General features: G+C 38.5%; 2 protein-coding genes across 2 annotated transcripts in view; one reads left to right on the plus strand and one right to left on the minus strand.

Annotated features, from left to right (window-relative positions):
• Positions 1 to 21491, plus strand: part of afg2a (AFG2 AAA ATPase homolog A) — a 104866-nt gene that overhangs the window by 80072 nt on the left and 3303 nt on the right. The window contains exon 16 of the mRNA XM_058052798.1: positions 14117 to 14281. Coding sequence (XP_057908781.1) covers positions 14117 to 14281 — 165 coding nt within the window. The remainder of the gene's footprint in view (positions 1 to 14116; positions 14282 to 21491) is intronic.
• Positions 1 to 21491, minus strand: part of ankrd50 (ankyrin repeat domain 50) — a 256290-nt gene that overhangs the window by 65514 nt on the left and 169285 nt on the right. The window lies entirely within an intron of this gene.

A 21491-nucleotide genomic window follows, 5' to 3' on the forward strand; every position in this document is an offset into this window, starting at 1 on the left:
GGAAAACCATGGAAGCCCGTAACTGGAATATGCATCCAAAAGAATAATAAATCCGGAAAATCCACTAGCATAGCAAGGAACGCTCAACTAAATCGGATTAAATTTACAAATGAAAAATTCCCAGCTGCCTGGAACCAAAGTGAAAGTACTAAATAATACGGGTACTCCGATTGATCGGCTACGGATATCGATATGCTTTACCCGGGAATACCGGGACATGGTGGCAATTACAGTCAATACAAAAAACAGCTCACTCCGAACCAGAAAGGCGAAGTACCAAAATATGGAAGCGGGTTAAACGGCACTGCTAACATGAAAACTTGGAAAACCATGGAAGCCCGTAACGGGAATATGCGTCCAAAAGAATAATTAATCCGGAAAGTCCACTAGCATAGCAAGGAACGCTCAACTAAATCGGAATAAATTTACAAATGAAAAATTCCCAGCTGCCTGGAACCAAAGTGAAAGTACTAAATAATACGAGTACTCCGATCGATCGGCTACGGATATCGATATGCTTTACCCCGGAATACCGGGACATGGTGGCAATTACAATCAATACAAAAAACAGCTCACTCCGAACCAGAAAGGCTAAGTACCAACATATGGAAGCGGGTTAAACGGCACTGCTAACATGAAAACTTGGAAAACCATGGAAGCCCGTAACTGGAATATGCGTCCAAAAGAATAATTAATCCGGAAAGTCCACTAGCATAGCAAGGAACTCTCAACTAAATCGGATTCACTGCTAACATGAAAACTTGGAAAACCATGGAAGCCGGAAACTGGAATATGCATCCAAAAGAATAATAAATCCGGAAAATCCACTAGCATAGCAAGGAACGCTCAACTAAATCGGATTTAATTTACAAATGAAAAATTCCCAGCTGCCTGGAACCAAAGATGAAAGTACTAAATAATACGGGTACTACGGATATCGATATGCTTAACCCCGGAATACCGGGACATGGTGGCAATTACAGTCAATACAAAAAACAGCTCAATCCGAACCAGAAAGGCTAAGTACCAAAATATGGAAGCGGGTTAAACGGCACTGCTAACATGAAAACTTGGAAAACCATGGAAGCCCGTAACTGGAATATGCGTCCAAAAGAATAATTAATCCGGAAAGTCCACTAGAATAGCAAGGAACTCTCAACTAAATCGGATTCACTGCTAACATGAAAACTTGGAAAACCATGGATGCCGGAAACTGGAATATGCATCCAAAAGAATAATAAATCCGGAAAATCCACTAGCATAGCAAGGAACTCTCAACTAAATCGGATTCACTGCTAACATGAAAACTTGGAAAAACGTGGAAGCCGGAAACTGGAATATGCGTCCAAAAGAATAATTAATCCGGAAAGTCCACTAGCATAGCAAGGAACGCTCAACTAAATCGGAATAAATTTACAAATGAAAAATTCCCAGCTGCCTGGAACCAAAGTGAAAGTACTAAATAATACGAGTACTCCGATCGATCGGCTACGGATATCGATATGCTTTACCCCGGAATACCGGGACATGGTGGCAATTACAATCAATACAAAAAACAGCTCACTCCGAACCAGAAAGGCTAAGTACCAACATATGGAAGCGGGTTAAACGGCACTGCTAACATGAAAACTTGGAAAACCATGGAAGCCCGTAACTGGAATATGCGTCCAAAAGAATAATTAATCCGGAAAGTCCACTAGCATAGCAAGGAACTCTCAACTAAATCGGATTCACTGCTAACATGAAAACTTGGAAAACCATGGAAGCCGGAAACTGGAATATGCATCCAAAAGAATAATAAATCCGGAAAATCCACTAGCATAGCAAGGAACGCTCAACTAAATCGGATTTAATTTACAAATGAAAAATTCCCAGCTGCCTGGAACCAAAGATGAAAGTACTAAATAATACGGGTACTACGGATATCGATATGCTTAACCCCGGAATACCGGGACATGGTGGCAATTACAGTCAATACAAAAAACAGCTCAATCCGAACCAGAAAGGCTAAGTACCAAAATATGGAAGCGGGTTAAACGGCACTGCTAACATGAAAACTTGGAAAACCATGGAAGCCCGTAACTGGAATATGCGTCCAAAAGAATAATTAATCCGGAAAGTCCACTAGAATAGCAAGGAACTCTCAACTAAATCGGATTCACTGCTAACATGAAAACTTGGAAAACCATGGATGCCGGAAACTGGAATATGCATCCAAAAGAATAATAAATCCGGAAAATCCACTAGCATAGCAAGGAACTCTCAACTAAATCGGATTCACTGCTAACATGAAAACTTGGAAAAACGTGGAAGCCGGAAACTGGAATATGCGTCCAAAAGAATAATTAATCCGGAAAGTCCACTAGCATAGCAAGGAACGCTCAACTAAATCGGATTAAATTTACAAATGAAAAATTCCCAGCTGCCTGGAACCAAAGTGAAAGTACTAAATAATACGAGTACTCCGATCGATCGGCTACGGATATTGATATGCTTTACCCCGGAATACCGGGACATGGTGGCAATTACAGTCAATACAAAAAAGTGCTCAATCCGAACCAGAAAGGCGAAGTACCGACATATGGAAGCGGGTTAAACGGCACTGCTAACATGAACACTTGGAAAACCATGGAAGCCCGTAACTGGAATATTCATCCAAAAGAATAATAAATCCGGAAACTCCACTAGAATAGCAAGGAACGCTCAATTAAATCGGATTAAATTTACAAATGAAAAATTCCCAGCTGCCTGGAACCAAAGTGAAAGTACGAAATAATACGAGTACTCCGATCGATCGGCTACAGATATCGATATGCTTTACCCCGGAATACCGGGACATGGTGGCAATTACAATCAATACAAAAAACAGCTCAATCCGAACCAGAAAGGCTAAGTACCAACATATGGAAGCGGGATTAAACGGCACTGCTAACATGAAAACTTGGAAAACCATGGAATCCCGTAACTGGAATATGCATCCAAAAGAATAATTAATCCGGAAAATCCACTAGAATAGCAAGGAACGCTCAACTAAATCGGATTAAATTTACAAATGAAAAGTTCCCGGCTGCCTGGAACCAAAGTGAAAGTACGAAATAACACGGGTCCCTATCCCAGTACCCGGGGCCTGGTCCCAGTTCAGGATGAGGGTAAACAAACGAATGTTTAGATTTCACGGAAGTGGAAACGGATCCGTCCGAGTCCGCTGTGTCACTCAGCAACACTCCTGTTGATGTTGCTGTGTGTGTGTGTGTGTGTGTGTGTGTGTGTGTGTGTGTGTGTGTGTGTGTGTGTGTGTGTGTGTGTGTGTAAAAGAGGATGCAGCTATCAGTATAGTATGTTTTAATGTGACTACTGCTGGTTACCATGGAAACAGAGCAGCAGGACGTATTATTGGTGATGCAGGCTTGAATCCTAGAGTGGACTCTGATGAAAGCTGTGGTTCTTCAACGTAAAACAAACAGTCTCCTGCTGCAAAGCCTGTCAGGGAGGGGGGTGGGGGTGGTGGAGGGGGGGGGGGGGGGGTTGAACACTATAGGCTCAGCACGGTCCCGCCGCCACATGACGACGAGGCCTGTCAGAGCAACACAAAGCACTCGGGGTTCCATGTGAGGGGCCGCCTGAATGGCACCAGGCCTAACGAGAGCCCGGCAGGGACCCCGAGGTGGGCCCGGCACCTGCAGTCTGGTCGGGGGTGGGGCGCGATGAGTGTGGGGGGGGCTCTGTGTATGAATGTGTGTGCTGGAGATATGAGACGTTTAAGTTGCTGACATGAAGCGTTCGTCAATGCACAGCAATGCTAATCAGCGAAGTCATGAAATATATTAAATATAATATTAAATATATTTTATTTATGTATGAAATATTTATTATAATATTATATATTTAATATTATATATGTACATTATATTTATTAAATTTAAATATTAAAAGATATTTTAAAAAATATTAAATATTAAATTGAATAAATTACTACTAATGAATGAATGAAATTAAATGTAAATATAACAAATATTTAAAAAATTGTTAAATATTAAATTGAATAAATTACTACTAATGAATGAATGAAATTACATTTTTAAATATTACAAAATATTTTTAAAATAGTTATATTAAATTGAATAAATTACTTCTAATGGATGAATGAAATTAAATTTAAATATTAAAAAATACTTTGAAAATTATTAAATATTAAATTGAATAAATTACTACTAATGAATGAATGAAATTAAATTTAAATATAAATAAATATTTTAAAAATTGTTAAATATTAAATTGAATAAATTACTACTAATGAATGCATGAAATTAAATTTAAATATTAAAAAATATTTTTTTTAAAATTATTAAATTGAATAAATTACTACTAATGAATGAATTAAATTACAAATTATGCAAAAGTATTTTATAATACACTAATTAAATAAAAATCATCAAAATTGAATATTTAAATTTAAATAATATATACATTGATCATGAAGTAAAACTTAACATAATAGAGACTTTAGAGAATTTTTTTCATATTTTTTAATAATATTTTTTTATTTATTGAGCCACTTTGGCACATATAATAAAAAACTGTACTCTAGCAACAAAAAGGTTGTCATAAATGATGTGACCCCCCCCCCCCCCACTTAATAATGATAAACATATTGACTGTAAATAATCCACCAAGTCAGTCAAGCGTTGTTGTCTTCGTCGTTCGTTAAGTCAACATTTTGAGCTCGTGAAGGAGAATGCGCATACTGTAACGGCGCGGCGAGACAGTCGTGGGGTTGTTTCCGCCGTTGCAGCGTGAGGAATGCGGAGTTGGGAGGGGGGGGGGCAGCGGTGCCCACAGCGTGTCACAGGAACCAGACCCCCGGCCGGTTTACACTTGAAGGCGAGATTCCTTAAAATGAAGCCGCCAACTGCGGACAGCTCTCAGGAAAGAGCTCTTTGTAAAGCAAACATACATGTATTTTATGGCAGCCGCTTGACTCCCTTTTTATGACCCCCCCCCGCCCATGCCCCCCCACCTTCCCCCTCCAATAAGAGCACATTTCAACATAGACTCGCTCGCTTTTTTTCCCCCTGACCACCCATTCCTATCACAATCATTACAACACTCGTAATAAATGCAATCATTTTTTTACATTATTGCCCCCCCCCTTCTTAATGTCATCTTCTTTCTGCACTGCAGCTGCTGCTTATGAGCCCCTCCCTCCCTTTTGTCTATAGGCCCTTCCACCTGGCCTCCATATGATCATGACCTTCACACACACACACACACACACCATAAAAGGTAAAAGAGGTGTGAGATATATTTGTGTAATGGCGTCCACGCACAGACACGCCACATGTGCACACACCTCCTGCCAGGACTCCTGCTGGGCAACGGGTGGGAGAGGGGGGGGGGGTCAAATATGTACATTCCCAACAATGAAAAAGCCGCAAAGTTTACGAGCAAAAGTCTATTTTAGTCCAAGCTCGTCGTGTTTAAGAAGGGAAATGAGGAAGACGATGATGGGACAGCAGCACACGTCCACACAAGCCCTGCCTTCCCTTTGCTTCATTATATTTGCAGGAGAAGAAAATGATAAAAGGATTATGGAGCCTGGGGGGGTTGGGTTTGGGGGGGGGGTGAGGTGTCTTTTAATGCATGCATGATTAGCTCAGCCTGTCAAAGTCACTTTTGGCAGCGCACGTCTTCACTTCTGTTTCACCGAGTTCTTGTCATAATTCCAGTCAAGAAATGGGGAAAAAAAAAGGCCATGAAATATATTTAATTTTTTTTTTTCTTAAAAAATTTTAAATGAAGAAAAAAAATATTAATGGATAATTATTGCATTATTATTTTTTTCATAGAAAAAATATTCGACAATGTAATAATGTAAAGATTTATTAATGTTAATATTTATTGTGTATTTTAATTAAATTTATTTTGAATTATTTATCATTCTATCCCTTTCTTGTCATTCTCTCTCTTTCTCACTTTCTTATTTTTGGTTTCTCAGCATTTTGCTTTCTCATTCTGTATTTTTCATCATTCTCTTTCTTGTCATGTTCTCCATTTTTCATTCCTCATCCTGTTCTCTTTCACATCATTCTCTTTCTTGTCATTCTGTCTCTTTCGTTATTTTCTTTCTTTTTTCTTTCTTTCTTTCTTTCTTTCTTTCTTTCATTTTTTCTTTTTTTCTTTCTTTCTTTCTATCATTTTTCTTTTTCTTTCTTTCATTTTTTCTTTTTTTCTTTTTCTTTCTGTCTTTCTTTCTTTCTATCATTTTTTCTTTCTTTCATTTTTTCTTTCTTTTTTTCTTCCTTTCTTTCATTTTTTCATATTTTCATTTTTTCTTTCTTTTTTTCTTTCTTTCATTTTTTTTTCTTTCTTTCTTTCTTTCATTTTTTTCTTTATTTCCTTTCTTTCTTTCTTTCTTTCTTTCATTTTTTCTTTTTTCTTCTTTCTTTCTTTTTTTTCTTTCATTTTTGTTTTTTCTTTCTTTCATTCGTTTTTTTCTTTCTTTCTTTCCTTCTTTCTTTTTTCTTTTTTCTTTTTTCTTTTTTTCTTTCTTTCTTTCATTTTTCTTTTTTTTTCTTTTTTCTTTTTTCTTTTTTTCTTTCTTTCATTTTTTCTTTTTTTCTTTATTTCTTTCATGTTTTCATATTTTTATTTTTATTTTTTCTTTCTTTCATTTTTGTTTTTTCTTTTCTTTCTTTCTTTCTTTCTTTCTTTCTTTCTTTCTTTCTTTCTTTCTCTCTCTTTTGTTATTTTTCTCATCATTCCTACTTGGTTGTTGTTCATTGGTTCCTCCTCATGCTCTGATAGTGACCTCCCTCATCAAAATGAGAAGTGACCTGAGCCCCAAAAAGCGTCTTCTAAAATGATGTAATCTTCTTCGGAAAGATATGCATCGTAAAGATTCCGTAAACATTCCTGGTTGGGAAGTAGAGCCAATTAGGATTTGTGTAAATTGGATTCATCTCAAGTGTTAAAATGAGATATAAGGGCATTGCAAGAAAGCTAATAAAGGAGTATGTTCTTGTGGTTACTGTTATGATATATATTAATATACAGCTCTGATATGTTTTGGTTTATTATAAATATTATTAATTTTATTGATTTATTTATTTTTTTATTATTTTATTTTATTTTTTTTATTTTTATTTTATTTTTTATAATTTATTATTAATATTATTGATGGCCATCTTGGCTGTGGTGCCCATTTAGCTGGAATCAAACACGCGTTTAGAAAACGACAACATTGAGCAACCCTGCTCGGTTCCCATCGCTCGTCACATTTATCGTTTGGCACCAGTTCAGCAGTGAAGATCCGAGGGTGGCTCTTCCTTTCCCAGTCGCCATGACTCAGCGAGGCCTCCGAGGATTGTGGACTGACAGGTTAGGAAAGCGTGTAGGTTGAATTCCCTTAAGGCAGGCCGACGGTCTCATCTGATGGAAACATACATTTCCGAAAAGCTTCTTCGTCAAAACAAGCGGCGACTTTTTGTGTGTACTTCGGCCATTGTAGAGCAAGTCAGGGTCTTCATGCTAGCTTTTTTTGCTAGCAGCTGTTAGCTTTAGCTTGGAGCAGCTAAAACCGAAGAACACTTGTGAGGATTCTTTGCATTCCTCGTTGTTGAAGGCGAGGTACGGGTCTTCCTATACAGGAAGTACTCTGTCATGAAGCTAATGAGGCTAGTTAGAATGATTTGGATTACTTTGGTGGCGCCGCCATTCTAGCATACACGGATTCAGATATCCATGCCCAAACGTTTTGCTCTATGGCGGCCATGTTTTTCAACCAAACCTGCTCAGATTCAAACACGTGCCTGTTCACAGTCCGTTAAATTTGTTTACCAAATTTCGCGATGCGATGTGTGTAGCTTAAATGCTAACGTGCTAACGTTGCACTCTCATTTTAACAGCTACAAACTACCGATTGTTAGCAGAGCTGAGGTCTACGCGCTAACCACTCGACCGCCGTGCAGCCCGTGTGTGTGTGTGTGTAGCTTAAATGCTAACGTGCTAACATTACTCTCTCATTTTAACAGCTACAAACTAACAGTTCCCACGTCTGTAGCTGACCGATTGTTAGCAGAGCTGTAGTTTAAGATGTGTAGCCAAGCCTGAGGTCTACGCGCTAACCACTTGACCACCGTGCAGCCCATGTGTGTGTGTAGCTTAAATGCTAACGTGCTAACATTACACTCTCATTTTAACAGCTACAAACTAACAGTTCTCACGTCTGTAGCTGTTGGCCGAGCTGTCAATCCGACTTATGATGTTTAACGACGGCGCCACCGTGTGGTGTATTTCTCCGAAAAGTAATAGCACTAACAACATGGTGGGGGTGCAGGTTTTGACCAATTTTCACCCATTTATGTGCAACCCTTCAAGAGTAGAAGCCTTAGCTTACACAGACAATACAGTCGATGGCCCATTGGGGTGACGCCCGCTCTATGAAACGGCGACTGTAACTTTAAGGTGTTTAGCCGAAACCGCACGAAATTCGGTACACATCTGTAGGGGACGGAGAACCACATGTGTGTCAAATTTGAGCCAAATTGGTTGAAAAACATGTCCGCCATCCAGTAAGACATCTCAGCAACTTTGCAACTGATTATCGATAAGTTATTGGGCATTGGTTGAATGAGGATAGCTGTATAGCACACATGCTAGCATTGTCAACACAACCCACAGAGGGCACCGCCAGGGTCAATTCCACCGGGAATACGTGGTACCGCTTTGATTTTGAAGCAGACTTCCTAGCCGGAGGCCTTTTTCCAAAAGACTAATGGTTGGCGTGTAATGACGCCCATCATGTCAGGTGTGCAACAGGGTGGATGGAATCCTTCATGTTGGGACAAAGAAAGCCATGTTGGGTGTCTCCCACGCTACTTGTTCTTCGACTTGTAAAGCGGTCCATCTGGGGGTCCTCTTCGTCGGTCTGATTCCGAGAATTCAGGTGGAAGCGTACTGTTATGAAGCCTGGAATTCCCAGATAACCATTTGTCGTGTTGGGTACCCCCACCATAGTCTACTGGTCCGGTAGAGTTGGAAATCCGCCAGATGAGTTTAGCAGTGTTTGGGAATCTTTGGGGTCGGATCATCCGGAAGCTACCAGACATTTTCCGTGTTGTTGTAGTAGCATCAGTGACGACTATTCGAGAGTGCATTCATGGAGTTTTTTTTGGAAGTTTCTGCCAATGTTTGATTTGCCGTACCAAGGAAGGGTAAGCACCTTCGTTAAGCGGCCTACCACCCAATGGGGACCACGGAACCGATACCCGATTTTTATGCCAATACTAGCTGGGCTCTCCCTTAGAGAGGGTGAGAAGCACTTCCGGGATGCCTCCATGGAGCGTCCCAGTTTAGTTTTTCAGGGCACATCCGACTAGGAGTAGGTCTTGGGTAAGACCCAGGTCACATTGGAGAGACCGTGTCTCTCAACTGGCTTGGGATCCTCTTGGAAGAGCTGAACGAATTAGCTAGCGATAGGGAAGTGTTAGCTTGTCCGTCACTAGACCGTGCTTTCATTTTTGTTTGTTGGTACGGTACTCGCGTAACTCGAAAAAAAATTGCCAAATATGCGATTTTTACCTAGAAGTCTGAGCTTTTCTTCCTGTCACTCACACACCAGTGACATCAACAGCTGTGAATTTATCTTAAAAGTCATTTTTTTTTTTTCAAAATTGGGTCCTGAAAAACTAGTCGTAGGAGACCAGGGTTCAATTCCACCCTCGGCCATCTCTGTATGGAGTTTGCATATGGAGTTTCTCCCCGTGCATGCGTGGGTTTTTTCCGGGTACTCCGGTTTCCTCCCACATTCCAAAAAAAAACATGCTAGGTTAATTAGCATTACTCCAAATTGTCCATAGGTATGAATGTGAGTGTGAATGGTTGTTTGTCTATATGTGCCCTGTGATTGGCTGGCTGGCCACCAGTCCAGGGTGTACTCCGCCTCTCGCCCGAAGACTGCTGGGATAGGCTCCAGCACCCCAGCGACCCTCGTGAGGAAAAAGTGGTAGAAAATGAATGAATGAATGAATGAAAAACTAGTCGTCTTATATTTTTGTCAAAGCAAAAACTAGTTAACCAGAAAAAGCAAAATCTAGTTTATTTTTTTGTGCGAATCTTTATTATTATTGTGTTTGGTTCTTTGTAAGCCTTTAGTAATGAGCATCAGGTCCAGGTTTGGGACCAGGGTGGGAAAAACCTTGCAAGGTCTTGTCATTTCCTGGTTTTTGATGCCTTACTTCCAATATTAGCATATCGTCTTTATTATGGTTGCCTTGGTGGAGTTCTTTTACTGGACTCATGTTTTGTGAGCGTTTAGCCACATGTGCTTGCTCGGTTCCCCAAAACCACTTACCTTCCAAGACTGCTACGTCTCTCCCATTCAGACCCCAGTGGAAGAATCCCGAGACCTGAAAAACAAGAACATTTCCTCCTGTGATCCACTGCTCCTTTTGTCAGGCCGGGGCCCGGCGCTGTGGTTACCTGAGGCTAACTGCTCCTAATGTTCCACCCTCTCGTGTTCCACATGCAAACACAGGAACTGCAGCAGATAAAAGTGCTGGAAAAGTGTCCATCACGCCTAGAAATGGAAATTGCTTATCCAGAGGGGAAATAAGGAAGGGAAACCACAAACAAAAGCCTCGGCATGGCATCCTGCAGGCTTTGCACGCTACCGTATTCAATATTTTGGAACCATTTTTAAAAAAGTGTCAGAGGTGCCGCTATAGCTAGCATTCTAATAGCTTAGCCTTCATGCTGGAATGCCAGCCAATCACAGGGCACATATAGACAAACAACCATTCACACTCACATTCATACCTATGGACAATTTGGAGTCGCTAACTAACCTAGCATGTGTTTGGAATGTGGGAGGAAACCGGAGAAAACCCACACATGCTAACTGAGAACATGCTAACTCCACACAGAGATGGCCGAGGGTGGTATTGAACTCGGGTCTCCTAGCTGTGAGGTCGACGTGCTAACCACTCAACCGCCGTGCAGCCTGTGTGTGTGTGTAGCTTAAATGCTAACTTGCTAACGTTACTCTCTCATTTCAACAGCTACAAACTAACAGTTCCTACATCTGTCGCTGACTGATTAGCAGAGCTGTAATTTAAGATGTGTAGCGAAGCCTGAGGTCTACGTGCTAACCACTCAGTCACCATGCAGCTCGTGTGTTTGTGTAGCTTAAATGCTAACATGTACATTATTTTGTAACATTATATGCTAACGTTCCTACATCTGTAGTTGACCGATTGTTGGCAGAGCTGTAGTTTAAGATGTGTAGCGAAGCCTGAGGTCTACGCGCTAATCACTCAACCGCCGTACAGTCCGTGTGTGTGTGTGTTTAGCTTAAATGCTAACGTGCTAACGTTTCACTCTCATTTTAACAGCTACAAAGTAACAGTTCCTACGTCTGTATCTGACCGATTGTTAGCAGAGCTGTAATTTAAGATGTGTAGCGAAGCCTGAGGGCTACGCGCTAACCACTTGATCGCCGTGCAGCCCGTGTGTGTGTGTGTAGCTTAAATGCTAACATGCTAACATTACACTCTCATTTTAACAGCTACAAAGTAACAGTTCCTACGTCTGTAGCTGACCGGTTGTTGGCAGAGCTGTAGTTTAAGATATGTAGTGAAGCCTGAGGTCCACGCGCTAATCACTCAACCGCCGTACAGTCCGTGTGTGTGTGTGTAGCTTAAATGCTAACATGCTAACATTACACTCTCATTTTAACAGCTACAAAGTAACAGTTCCTACGTCTGTAGCTGACCGATTGTTAGCAGAGCTGTAGTTTAAGATGTGTAGCGAAGCCTGAGGTCTACGTGCTCACCACTCAATCACCGTGCAGCCTGTGTGTTTGTGTAGCTTAAATGCTAACATGCTAACATTACACTCTCATTTTAACAGCTACAAACTAACAGTTCCTACGTCTGTAGCTGACCGATTGTTAGCAGAGCTGTAGTTTAAGATGTGTAGCGAAGCCTGATCTTGCATCAGGGAGGAAAAGACACGACTTCGGTCAAATGTAACCCCAGTAATAGCGAGGGAATTGATCATGTTTGGTGCTAAAACGTTACTTTTACATTCCCATGTGAGATTTCCAGTGATGGTAATGGAGGCCGTGTGTTGACGCGGCCAACATTCCGACTTGCTAACAGGTAGCCTGGACGGAGTTGTTTATCTCAGGAAGATTGTGTGGCGTTCCGGTTCGAGTCTCTGATCGCTCCTGCGACGGCGAGCGGTTCCACTTGTGAAACTACTAGTCGCTAATTGATTTTTTCATGTCATTTCCTGTTTGGCTAACAAAAGCGGATTCACAAGGTCCTTGAAGTCCAATCTGTACGGGGACCGGGGGGGTCGGGGGGGGGGGGGGGGTACATTACACGGCGTTACGTCGCGGCTGAGTGGAGCGCTCGGAGACAGCCGCACTTGTCCGTCTGTCTGCTTGTCTGCCGTTTGAGAGGCGCCTGCCACTTAATGACGTCTGACAAGCGAGACAGCCGCGGCTTTGGGTACTTAGCCACTGTTTTGGGGTCACGGAGATGTGATCTGGAGGAAGTGGAGCGTCCATCAGATAACGCGGACGTGGCGCGGCGATCCAGTGGGGGGAACTGTTTGTCTTGTTTTTTAGTCTAAGGGGGTTTTGCTTTGGACTCAATAACCAGATATTAGAGGCCATTTTGTTATTACATTACTATTAGTTGTGTTATTATTATTATTATTGTTATTGACAAAATTGTTTGTCAGTGCTTCTCAATTAATTTCCATCATGTCCGCCCATTGGGGGCGTGTGGGAAAAAAAATTTCCCCACGCCCCCAATTTGAAATACTATTGAAAATCTCATAATATTCATTTTTCTGTACAAATTACTGCATACTTTGCTGGCACCATCACTGGTCACTAAAATACCTGCCATCCGTGAAGACGTTTTATGAGTAGGCCTCACCCGCCAACCCCCGCGATCACCCAGGGGGGCCAGCGCCACAATTTGAGGAGCACCAAATGATATTTCAACATTTTTACTCCCTCACAAGTACAAATTACAACCGAAATACTCGATAGTCGCTATTTATGTTCTTTTGTTTCTGAGCTTTGGCTCCACCAAAGTACACAGTTCTAGGTCAAATCTCAAGGTCGCAGCAATGTCACACAACACCGACACCAAAATCCAGAATTTTTCTGGACTTTTTAATCATATCTTTGCCAAACTTTGTTATTGTATCGAAAGTAGATAGCCACTCAGCTTGATTATTTTTTGGTATTGATTGACCTTGACCTTGACGAGGTAGTCAATGTCAAAGTTCACAAGTAACAAAGCCAAAAGTGTCATTGTAGAAAAGTACATCAAGTCGTACGTTAAATTAAAGGTCTTCATGTGGGCTTTGGAGATCTGTAGTAGCTACTTTCCATGTGATGATGTAATTCCCAAAATGGGAAAAAAAATTCCACACGCCCCCAATTTGAAATACCATTGAAAACCTTATAATATTCATTTTTCTGTACAAATTACTGCATACTTTGCTGGCACCATCACTGGTCACTAACAGACCCGCCATCCGTGAAGACGTTTTATGAGTAGGCCTCACCCGCCAACCCCTCCGATCACCCAGGGGGGCCAGCGCCACAATTTGAGGATCACCAAATGATATTTCAACATTTTTACTCCCTCACAAGTACAAATTACAACCGAAATACTCGATAGTCGCTATTTATGTTCTTTTGTTTCTGAGCTTTGGCTCCACCAAAGTACACAGTTCTAGGTCAAATCTCAAGGTCGCAGCAATGTCACACAACACCGACACCAAAATCCAGAATTTTTCTGGACTTTTTAATCGAATCTTTGCCAAACTTTGTTAGTTTGTATCGAAAGTAGATAGCCACTCAGCTTGATTATTTTTTTGGTATTGATTGACCTTGACCTTGAGGAGGTAGTCAATGTCAAAGTTCACAAGTAACAAAGCCAAAAGTGACGTTGTAGAAAAGTACATCAAGTCGTACGTTAAATTAAAGGTCTTCATGTGGGCTTTGGAGATCTGTAGTAGCTACTTTCCATGTGTTCTCCTGTGATGATGTAATTCCCAAAAACGGATCTCCATTGTCCTTCCCTTTCCTCAGGCTCTGATGCGTCCTGGTCGTCTGGATCGTATCGTTTACGTGCCTCTCCCAGATGCTGCGACCCGAAGAGAAATATTTCGCCTCCAGTTTCGAAACATTCCCGTGGGCGAAGACGTGTCTGTGGACCACCTGGTGACTCGCACGGAAAAGTACTCTGGAGCCGAGGTCAGTTTCTCTGCTTTCGTTGGCATTTCTGATAACATAGGAAATAAATGATAACATAGCTAGGAAATAAAATAAAAATAATAATACAAAAAATATACAAAAATAATGATATAAAATCTCCATCATCATGGATTTCTAAATGACCGATCCGTGTAGTTCACCAACACGAGTGCGTCCACGTTTCGACATCCAACATGTCTGCAGACCGCACTCGTGATCTCGCTGCTGACCGTCGGCGATCATCACACAAACGCTCCATTGTGTGACAGACGTGCGTCTCCTCGTATTCGCCTGCCTTGTGACTCCCTTTAAGGAGGAACGATGACGAATCCACGAGTGTTAGTGCGAGGTCGAGCCTCATAGCAAGAAGAGAGCTAAGCTAAGCTAGCAAAGTTGCTGAAGCTGCCATGTTTGTACATGAGTGACAGTCGGCAGAATGCCAAGATTTGAAGATTTCAACAGTCCTCTTAAATATCTTGTTACATTTTTTTGTCTTGTATTATTATGATGTCATTGCCATAATATTTAGACTTTATTCTCATACAAAAATTTCACTTTATTTTGTTACATGTGTAATAATAATATGACTTTTTTAAAAATTTGACTATTTTTTTCTTCAATATTTCAACTCAACGCCACTAAACTCATAATATTACAGAATAATTCTCTAATTGTAAAAATACATTTCTTAATATTTTGACTTTATTCTCATAACTATATTTGTTGTTTTGGTTTGTTTTTTATAATACTAAGAAAAACATCTAACATTTTTTCTTTCATATTTCATCTCTATGCTAATTTTTTCATTTTTTTCCATCCATCCATTTTCTATACCGCTTATCCTCACAAGGGTCACAGGCATGCTGGAGCCTATCCCAGTCTTTTTTTTTTGTACTCGTAAAATTGCAACTTTTTTCTGGCAATATTTGGATTTAATTCTCATAAAATTGCAGCTGATTTTTTCAATTTCCTTTTTTTTATTTTCAACATTTTCAATTTTCTTGCTGTAAATTTTTTTTCTCGTAATTCTGACTTTATTCCCATAATATTTATGGGAATTATGCATTTTTATTTTTTTCGGCAACCTAATTTTCCAAAAATGTACAATTTTGTTGTTTTATTTTTTTCATAATTTTTTAACTTAAAAAAATACTTTATGCTATTAAAACAATGCTATTTTCCCCTCATAATATTATATTTTTATTATAACAATATTCTAATAAAATGATGACTTTTCTTCTATTAAAATTAAGTGACATGTGGTGTCACTGTTGGTGGAGCTGCAGACATTCCTACCACGTCCATGTCTTGTTAAATAAAGAGCACGGGAAGCTAAAGTCGATCGAACCAAGCGCTCCCTTTATGGCGAGGACATCGGTGCTCTTGAAGGAGACATCTTGCCGCATCTCAATATCTTTGCGATCAGACCCCCACAGACGTAGCGGTAGGTCTTCTTCCCCGTTTGGTCCGAGCTCCAGGTGTCTGCAACGCTTGGCTGGCTGGGCCATTCATGCTCACTGGCGCAATTGTTTGTCTTCACTCTGTTGTTAACTCTTGGCAGGAGTCATGGCGCTCCGACGCGGGGCGAGGAAATCATCCGGGTGGTTCACTTTTTAGCAAATATGGAAAGCAAAACTCAAGAAGGTTAGAAATTGTGGAGGGAAAGAAGGAATATGAGAACCTTCATAGCAGGGGTTCTCAAATGGTCTCAACCTGGGGTCCACAATTGCAACCCATTTTTGAGTATTTTTTTTTATTTTTACTTTTATTAAGTTGTTTTTATTCTAATTTAGTTTTATTTCCCACACTTTTATGGAAGTCATTTACATTTGTATTTATTTTAATGAATTATTTTTCATTATTATATTATATTAAATTATCATTAATTACTAAATTACAATTATTACAGTTAGTACAATTAGTACATTACAATTATTATTTTTATTTTTTTCATTTAAGTAATTTACATTTGTATTTATTTTAATGAATTATTTTTCATTATTATATTATATTAAATTATCATTAATTACTAAATTACAATTATTACAGTTAGTAGAATTAGTACATTACAATTATTATTTTTATTTTTTTCATTTAAGTAATTTACATTTGTATTTATTTTAATGAATTATTTTTTCATTATTATATTATATTAAATTATCATTAATTATTAAATTACAGTTACAATTATTACAGTTAGTACAATTAGTACATTACAATTATTATTTTTAATTTTTTTATTTAAGTAATTTTTAACACTTTAATAGGAGTAATTTTACATTTTTACACTTGCGTTTAGCATTGTTATTTTAATTTATTTTTTACATTGATTAAATAGATTTTTTATTATTTATTTGAGTATTTTTTTATATTTTTCACATTTTTATTGAAGTCATTTTTTATTTTTTCTACCTTTTTGTCGAATCATTTTTATTCAAATTTATTTTTGGTTTGTATACTTTTATTTACATCTTTTATTTCTTACTTATTTTAATTATTGTCATTATTTGAGTCATTTTGGGAGGTCACGTTTATTTTTATTCTTCCCCCACTTTTTTTAAATTGTTTTTATAATTTTTAAAAAAACTTTTATAAAATGTAAATTTATTAAATTTGTACATTATTATTCATTTTAAATTTGTGTTTCATATTTTTATGTTAATTTTTTTTTTTTACTTTTTCATTATTTTGCATTTTGATATTTATTTATTCCTCCATTTATTGACTTTTTTTTTTAAAGTAACCAGCATCACTCAATGCAACTCGGTTAGCATTTTTGTGCTTGGCGGAGGTAATAAAAGGACATTTCAGTGGAGCACATCACACAGGTGGACTTTTACACACCTTGACACACACACACACACACACACACAGCTGAGTGTGCGGGTCACTTCAGTGTGGGCGTGTTTGGTAAATATGCCATCCTTGAATTCCCAGCTTCCAGGGAGAATGTGGAGCTTTCATTCGTCTGATTAAGGGGCGAGGACAAATATGCCCTTAAAGGCGAGGTACCCCCCCCCCCCCCCCCCCCACACAGCCCCCCTCACCAACCCCCCCCCCATTACAGACACACACACACACTTAACTTTGTGTAACCCCAACACAGGTGCTACCCCACACGGGTCTTTCCAAAACATCCAATAACATGGCCGATTTATAGTAAATACAGAGGACATTCAGTCAGGCGTTGTCTTCTTTTTACGCTTTTACACAGGTAAGAACATCCAAAACACATTACGCATGATTAGTGCGCTTATTTTTACACTTTAATGACATTAAACACGCTCGTTTATAACGGTTAATTGCTTCCGTACTCAACTGTGATGAGCTATAAGTCCGATTCCTTATTCAGAAATTGAATATTTTTGTAGTTAAGAGCATAGAAAAATTCTAAATATTGTTTTTTTGTATTTTTAGAAACCTCCAGAATTGAAGTAGCACCCCTACAGTCACTTTTACACTGCTAGCACCCAATATAGTACATTATTTTTTACTTCCTGTTCTGTACAGTACTTCCTGTGGTGGCTTTAGTCTCATCGATGTAACATTACTGACACCTATAGTGACCGCTGTGGAATACTACATTATATCACTTCTTTGAATGCATCTTCTGAATGCATTAAAAAAAAGACTTAAAGAGAACTTTCATCATCACGCTGGCTTTCTAAATTCCAAATAGACACTTTATGACGGCGTGTCATGTTTCCATCCTCATCTTCGGCCCACATGCCCCCCCCCCCCCCCCCCCTCTCCTGGTGGTTGCATGGCGTTGTGGTCAGGCCCGTGTTTCTCTTGGCGAGGCCACGCCGCTGCAGATGCTTCCTCTTTGGCTTTTTTGGAGGATCAAAGGTTTTATTTCTGGAGGAGTCTCTGGCCTCTCTGAGAGTCCGTGTTCCTCGGTCTGATTTGGATATTTCATTTCCTCCAAACCCCCCCCCCCAAGGAAAAGGGATTCAGACTCTTAAAGGATTAGGGTGGAGGATGCCGTACTGTCATCTACTGTCATCTCCACTGCTGTTTGGACGCTCGTGTTGATGTTTGGCTGCACTCGAACACCCACTGGTTGCACTCGAACACTGCAATCATGCACTCGTGTTACTGGAGGGGAAACATAGCAAAGATTTGTTTGAATTTACAATGGATTCCCCCCCATAAGAAATCATGGAAAAGTTGTTAGTCTGTTCCTGGGTCAAACCGTGGCCGATCATTTCACTTTGTCAACATTGAGAATTTTTTGTGTCAAATATCAATATTATAATAGTATTTCTGAAATATAAAAAAATATAAATAAAATCATAAAATAAAACAATATTTATTATTAAAATGTACAAACATTAGAACGTAAAATTGTATTTTATTTTATTTATAAAATAATGCAAATTTATTGAAAGAAGTATTTTTTGTATAACATATATACATAAATTCATTAACAAAAACATTAACAAATATACATAAAACATAAATAATAAATTAATAAATACTAAATAAATTTCACAATTACATAATAAATAATATATGTATTTATTGTAAAATTGTGATTTATATATATTTCATAAGTAATAGAAAATATGTATATTTTTGTGTAAAATATATAAATAAACATATTTATAAAACATGGAAAAATAATCTATGAAACATAAATAATAAATGAATAAATCATAAGTAAATTTCACAATTACATAATAAATAATCATTACTAATAATAAATAATAAATGTATTTATTGTAAAATTGTGATTTATATATTTCATAAGTAATAAAAAATATGTATATTTTTTGTGTAAAATATATAAATAAATACATTTATAAAACATGGGAAAAATAATCTATGAAACATAAATAATAAATGAATAAATCATAAATACATTTCACAATTACATAATAAATAATCATTACTAATAATAAATAATAAATGTATTTATTGTAAAATTGTGATTTATATATATTTCATAAGTATTAGAAAATATGTATATTTTTGTGTAAAATATATAAATAAATACATTTATAAAACATGAAAAAAAATCTATGAAACATAAATAATACATGAATAAATCATGAATAAATTTCACAATTACATAATAAATAATCATTACTAATAATAAATAATAAATGTATTTATTGTAAAATTGTGATTTATATATTTCATAGGTAATAAAAAATATGTATATTTTTTGTGTAAAATATATAAATAAATACATTTATAAAACATGGAAAAATAATCTATGAAACATAAATAATAAATGAATAAATCATAAGTAAATTTCACAATTACATAATAAATAATCATTACTAATAATAAATAATAAATGTATTTATTGTAAAATTGTGATTTATATATTTCATAAGTAATAAAAAATATGTATATTTTTTGTGTAAAATATATAAATAAATACATTTATAAAACATGGAAAAATAATCTATGGAACATAAATAATAAATGAATAAATCATAAGTAAATTTCACAATTACATAATAAATACTCATTACTAATAATAAATAATAAATGTATTTATTGTAAAAGTAATAAAAAATATGTATATTTTTTGTGTAAAATATATAAATAAATACATTTATAAAACATAAAAAAATAATCTATGAAACATAAATAATAAATGAATTATTTTATTCATTGTAAATTCGAATTAATCAGTTCCAGGGTCAAACTGTGACCCTTATAAAAGCTTTATGAAGTGTACAGGCACTGTTTGAAGTCCCAATATAAGATCCTCAGCCATCATACATGCAAAAAAGTACGTTGCGTAATTATCTTGAGGTTCTACGATTATCATATTCTCACCGGGAACCTTCTTTGGTCGTCACAATAAAAGCCAAAGACAAAGCACACCCCTCTTGTACGTTTTGTCACTGATAGGAGAAGTGCTGAGTGTTTTCCTGCGCGGTAGGAGTCAAGTGCAGTGTGTTCCTGCCGTGCACGGGGGAGGAAAGGCTGGGTCGGGCTGCTGTAAATGTGGCTGATTGTGCGTGCGGGGGTGAGGGGGGGTGAGGGGGGGTGAGGCGGCGAGGCAGCAGGGGAGGACTGGATGTCGCCGGCTGTAGACACAAGGGCGGATTGATAGTAAACACACACACACCAGAGGATCTGCTGCCGCTCGGCCGCCTAACAAGCCCTTCATTAAGGCCGTCTGATACACTCACTGAGCGCCTTTGTTCCAGGAGGAAGCCCAAAAGTACACCAGACAGATTTGACCCCAGAATGTGGGAATGTGCCGCCCGTGTTAGCGAGCCCCCCCCGGCTTTTTTTTTTTTTTTTAATGCCGTTGGGTTTTGGGTTTTTGACTCGCTCGGGACCGGGGTTTATTTTGGTCATGCTTGAGCAGGTTGCCTTCATGGCTCACACCTCGGGGGGAAATAATGGAGATTGCCAGCCTGACTTTTGGCGGCACTCGTGCTGTCTATACTGGGGGAGCTGCGGTTTAACAAGGAGAACATTGTTGTGTAAATATCTGGCAACACAAGTGAGTAGTAAGGTAATTGTGTCTTGCATATAGTCATAAGTGTCGGCGGGAGTGTCATGGTCTGGGGCTGCATGAGTGCTGCCATACTGGAGGAGCTGCGGTTTAACAAGGCGAACATTGTTGTGTAAATATCTGGCAACACAAGTGAGTAGTAAGGTAATTGTGTCTTGCATATAGTCATAAGTGTTGGCGGGAGTGTCATGGTCTGTGGCTGCATGAGTGCTGCCATACTGGAGGAGCTGCGGTTTAACAAGGCGAACATTGTTGTGTAAATATCTGGCAACACAAGTGAGTAGTAAAGTAATTGTGTCTTGCATATAGTCATAAGTGTTGGCGGGAGTGTCATGGTCTGGGGCTGCATGAGTGCTGCCATACTGGAGGAGCTGCGGTTTAACAAGGAGAACATTGTTGTGTAAATATCTGGCAACACAAGTGAGTAGTAAGGTAATTGTGTCTTGCATATAGTCATAAGTGTTGGCGGGAGTGTCATGGTCTGGGGCTGCATGAGTGCTGCCATACTGGAGGAGCTGCAGTTTAATGAGGAAAACACTACTGGGGCTGCACAAGTGCTGTCTGTACTGGAGGAGTTGCGGATTAATTAGGAAAAAACTACTGTGTAAATATCTGCCAACACAAGTGAGTAATCAGGTAATTGTGTCTTGCACTGCACGAGTGCTGCCCATACTGGAGGAGTTGCGGTTTAATGAGGAAAACACTACTGTGTAAAAAAATATC

The sequence above is a fragment of the Doryrhamphus excisus genome, chromosome 2 (genome assembly GCF_030265055.1).
Source record: "Doryrhamphus excisus isolate RoL2022-K1 chromosome 2, RoL_Dexc_1.0, whole genome shotgun sequence".
In the NCBI taxonomy this organism is placed as follows: Eukaryota; Metazoa; Chordata; class Actinopteri; order Syngnathiformes; family Syngnathidae; genus Doryrhamphus; species Doryrhamphus excisus.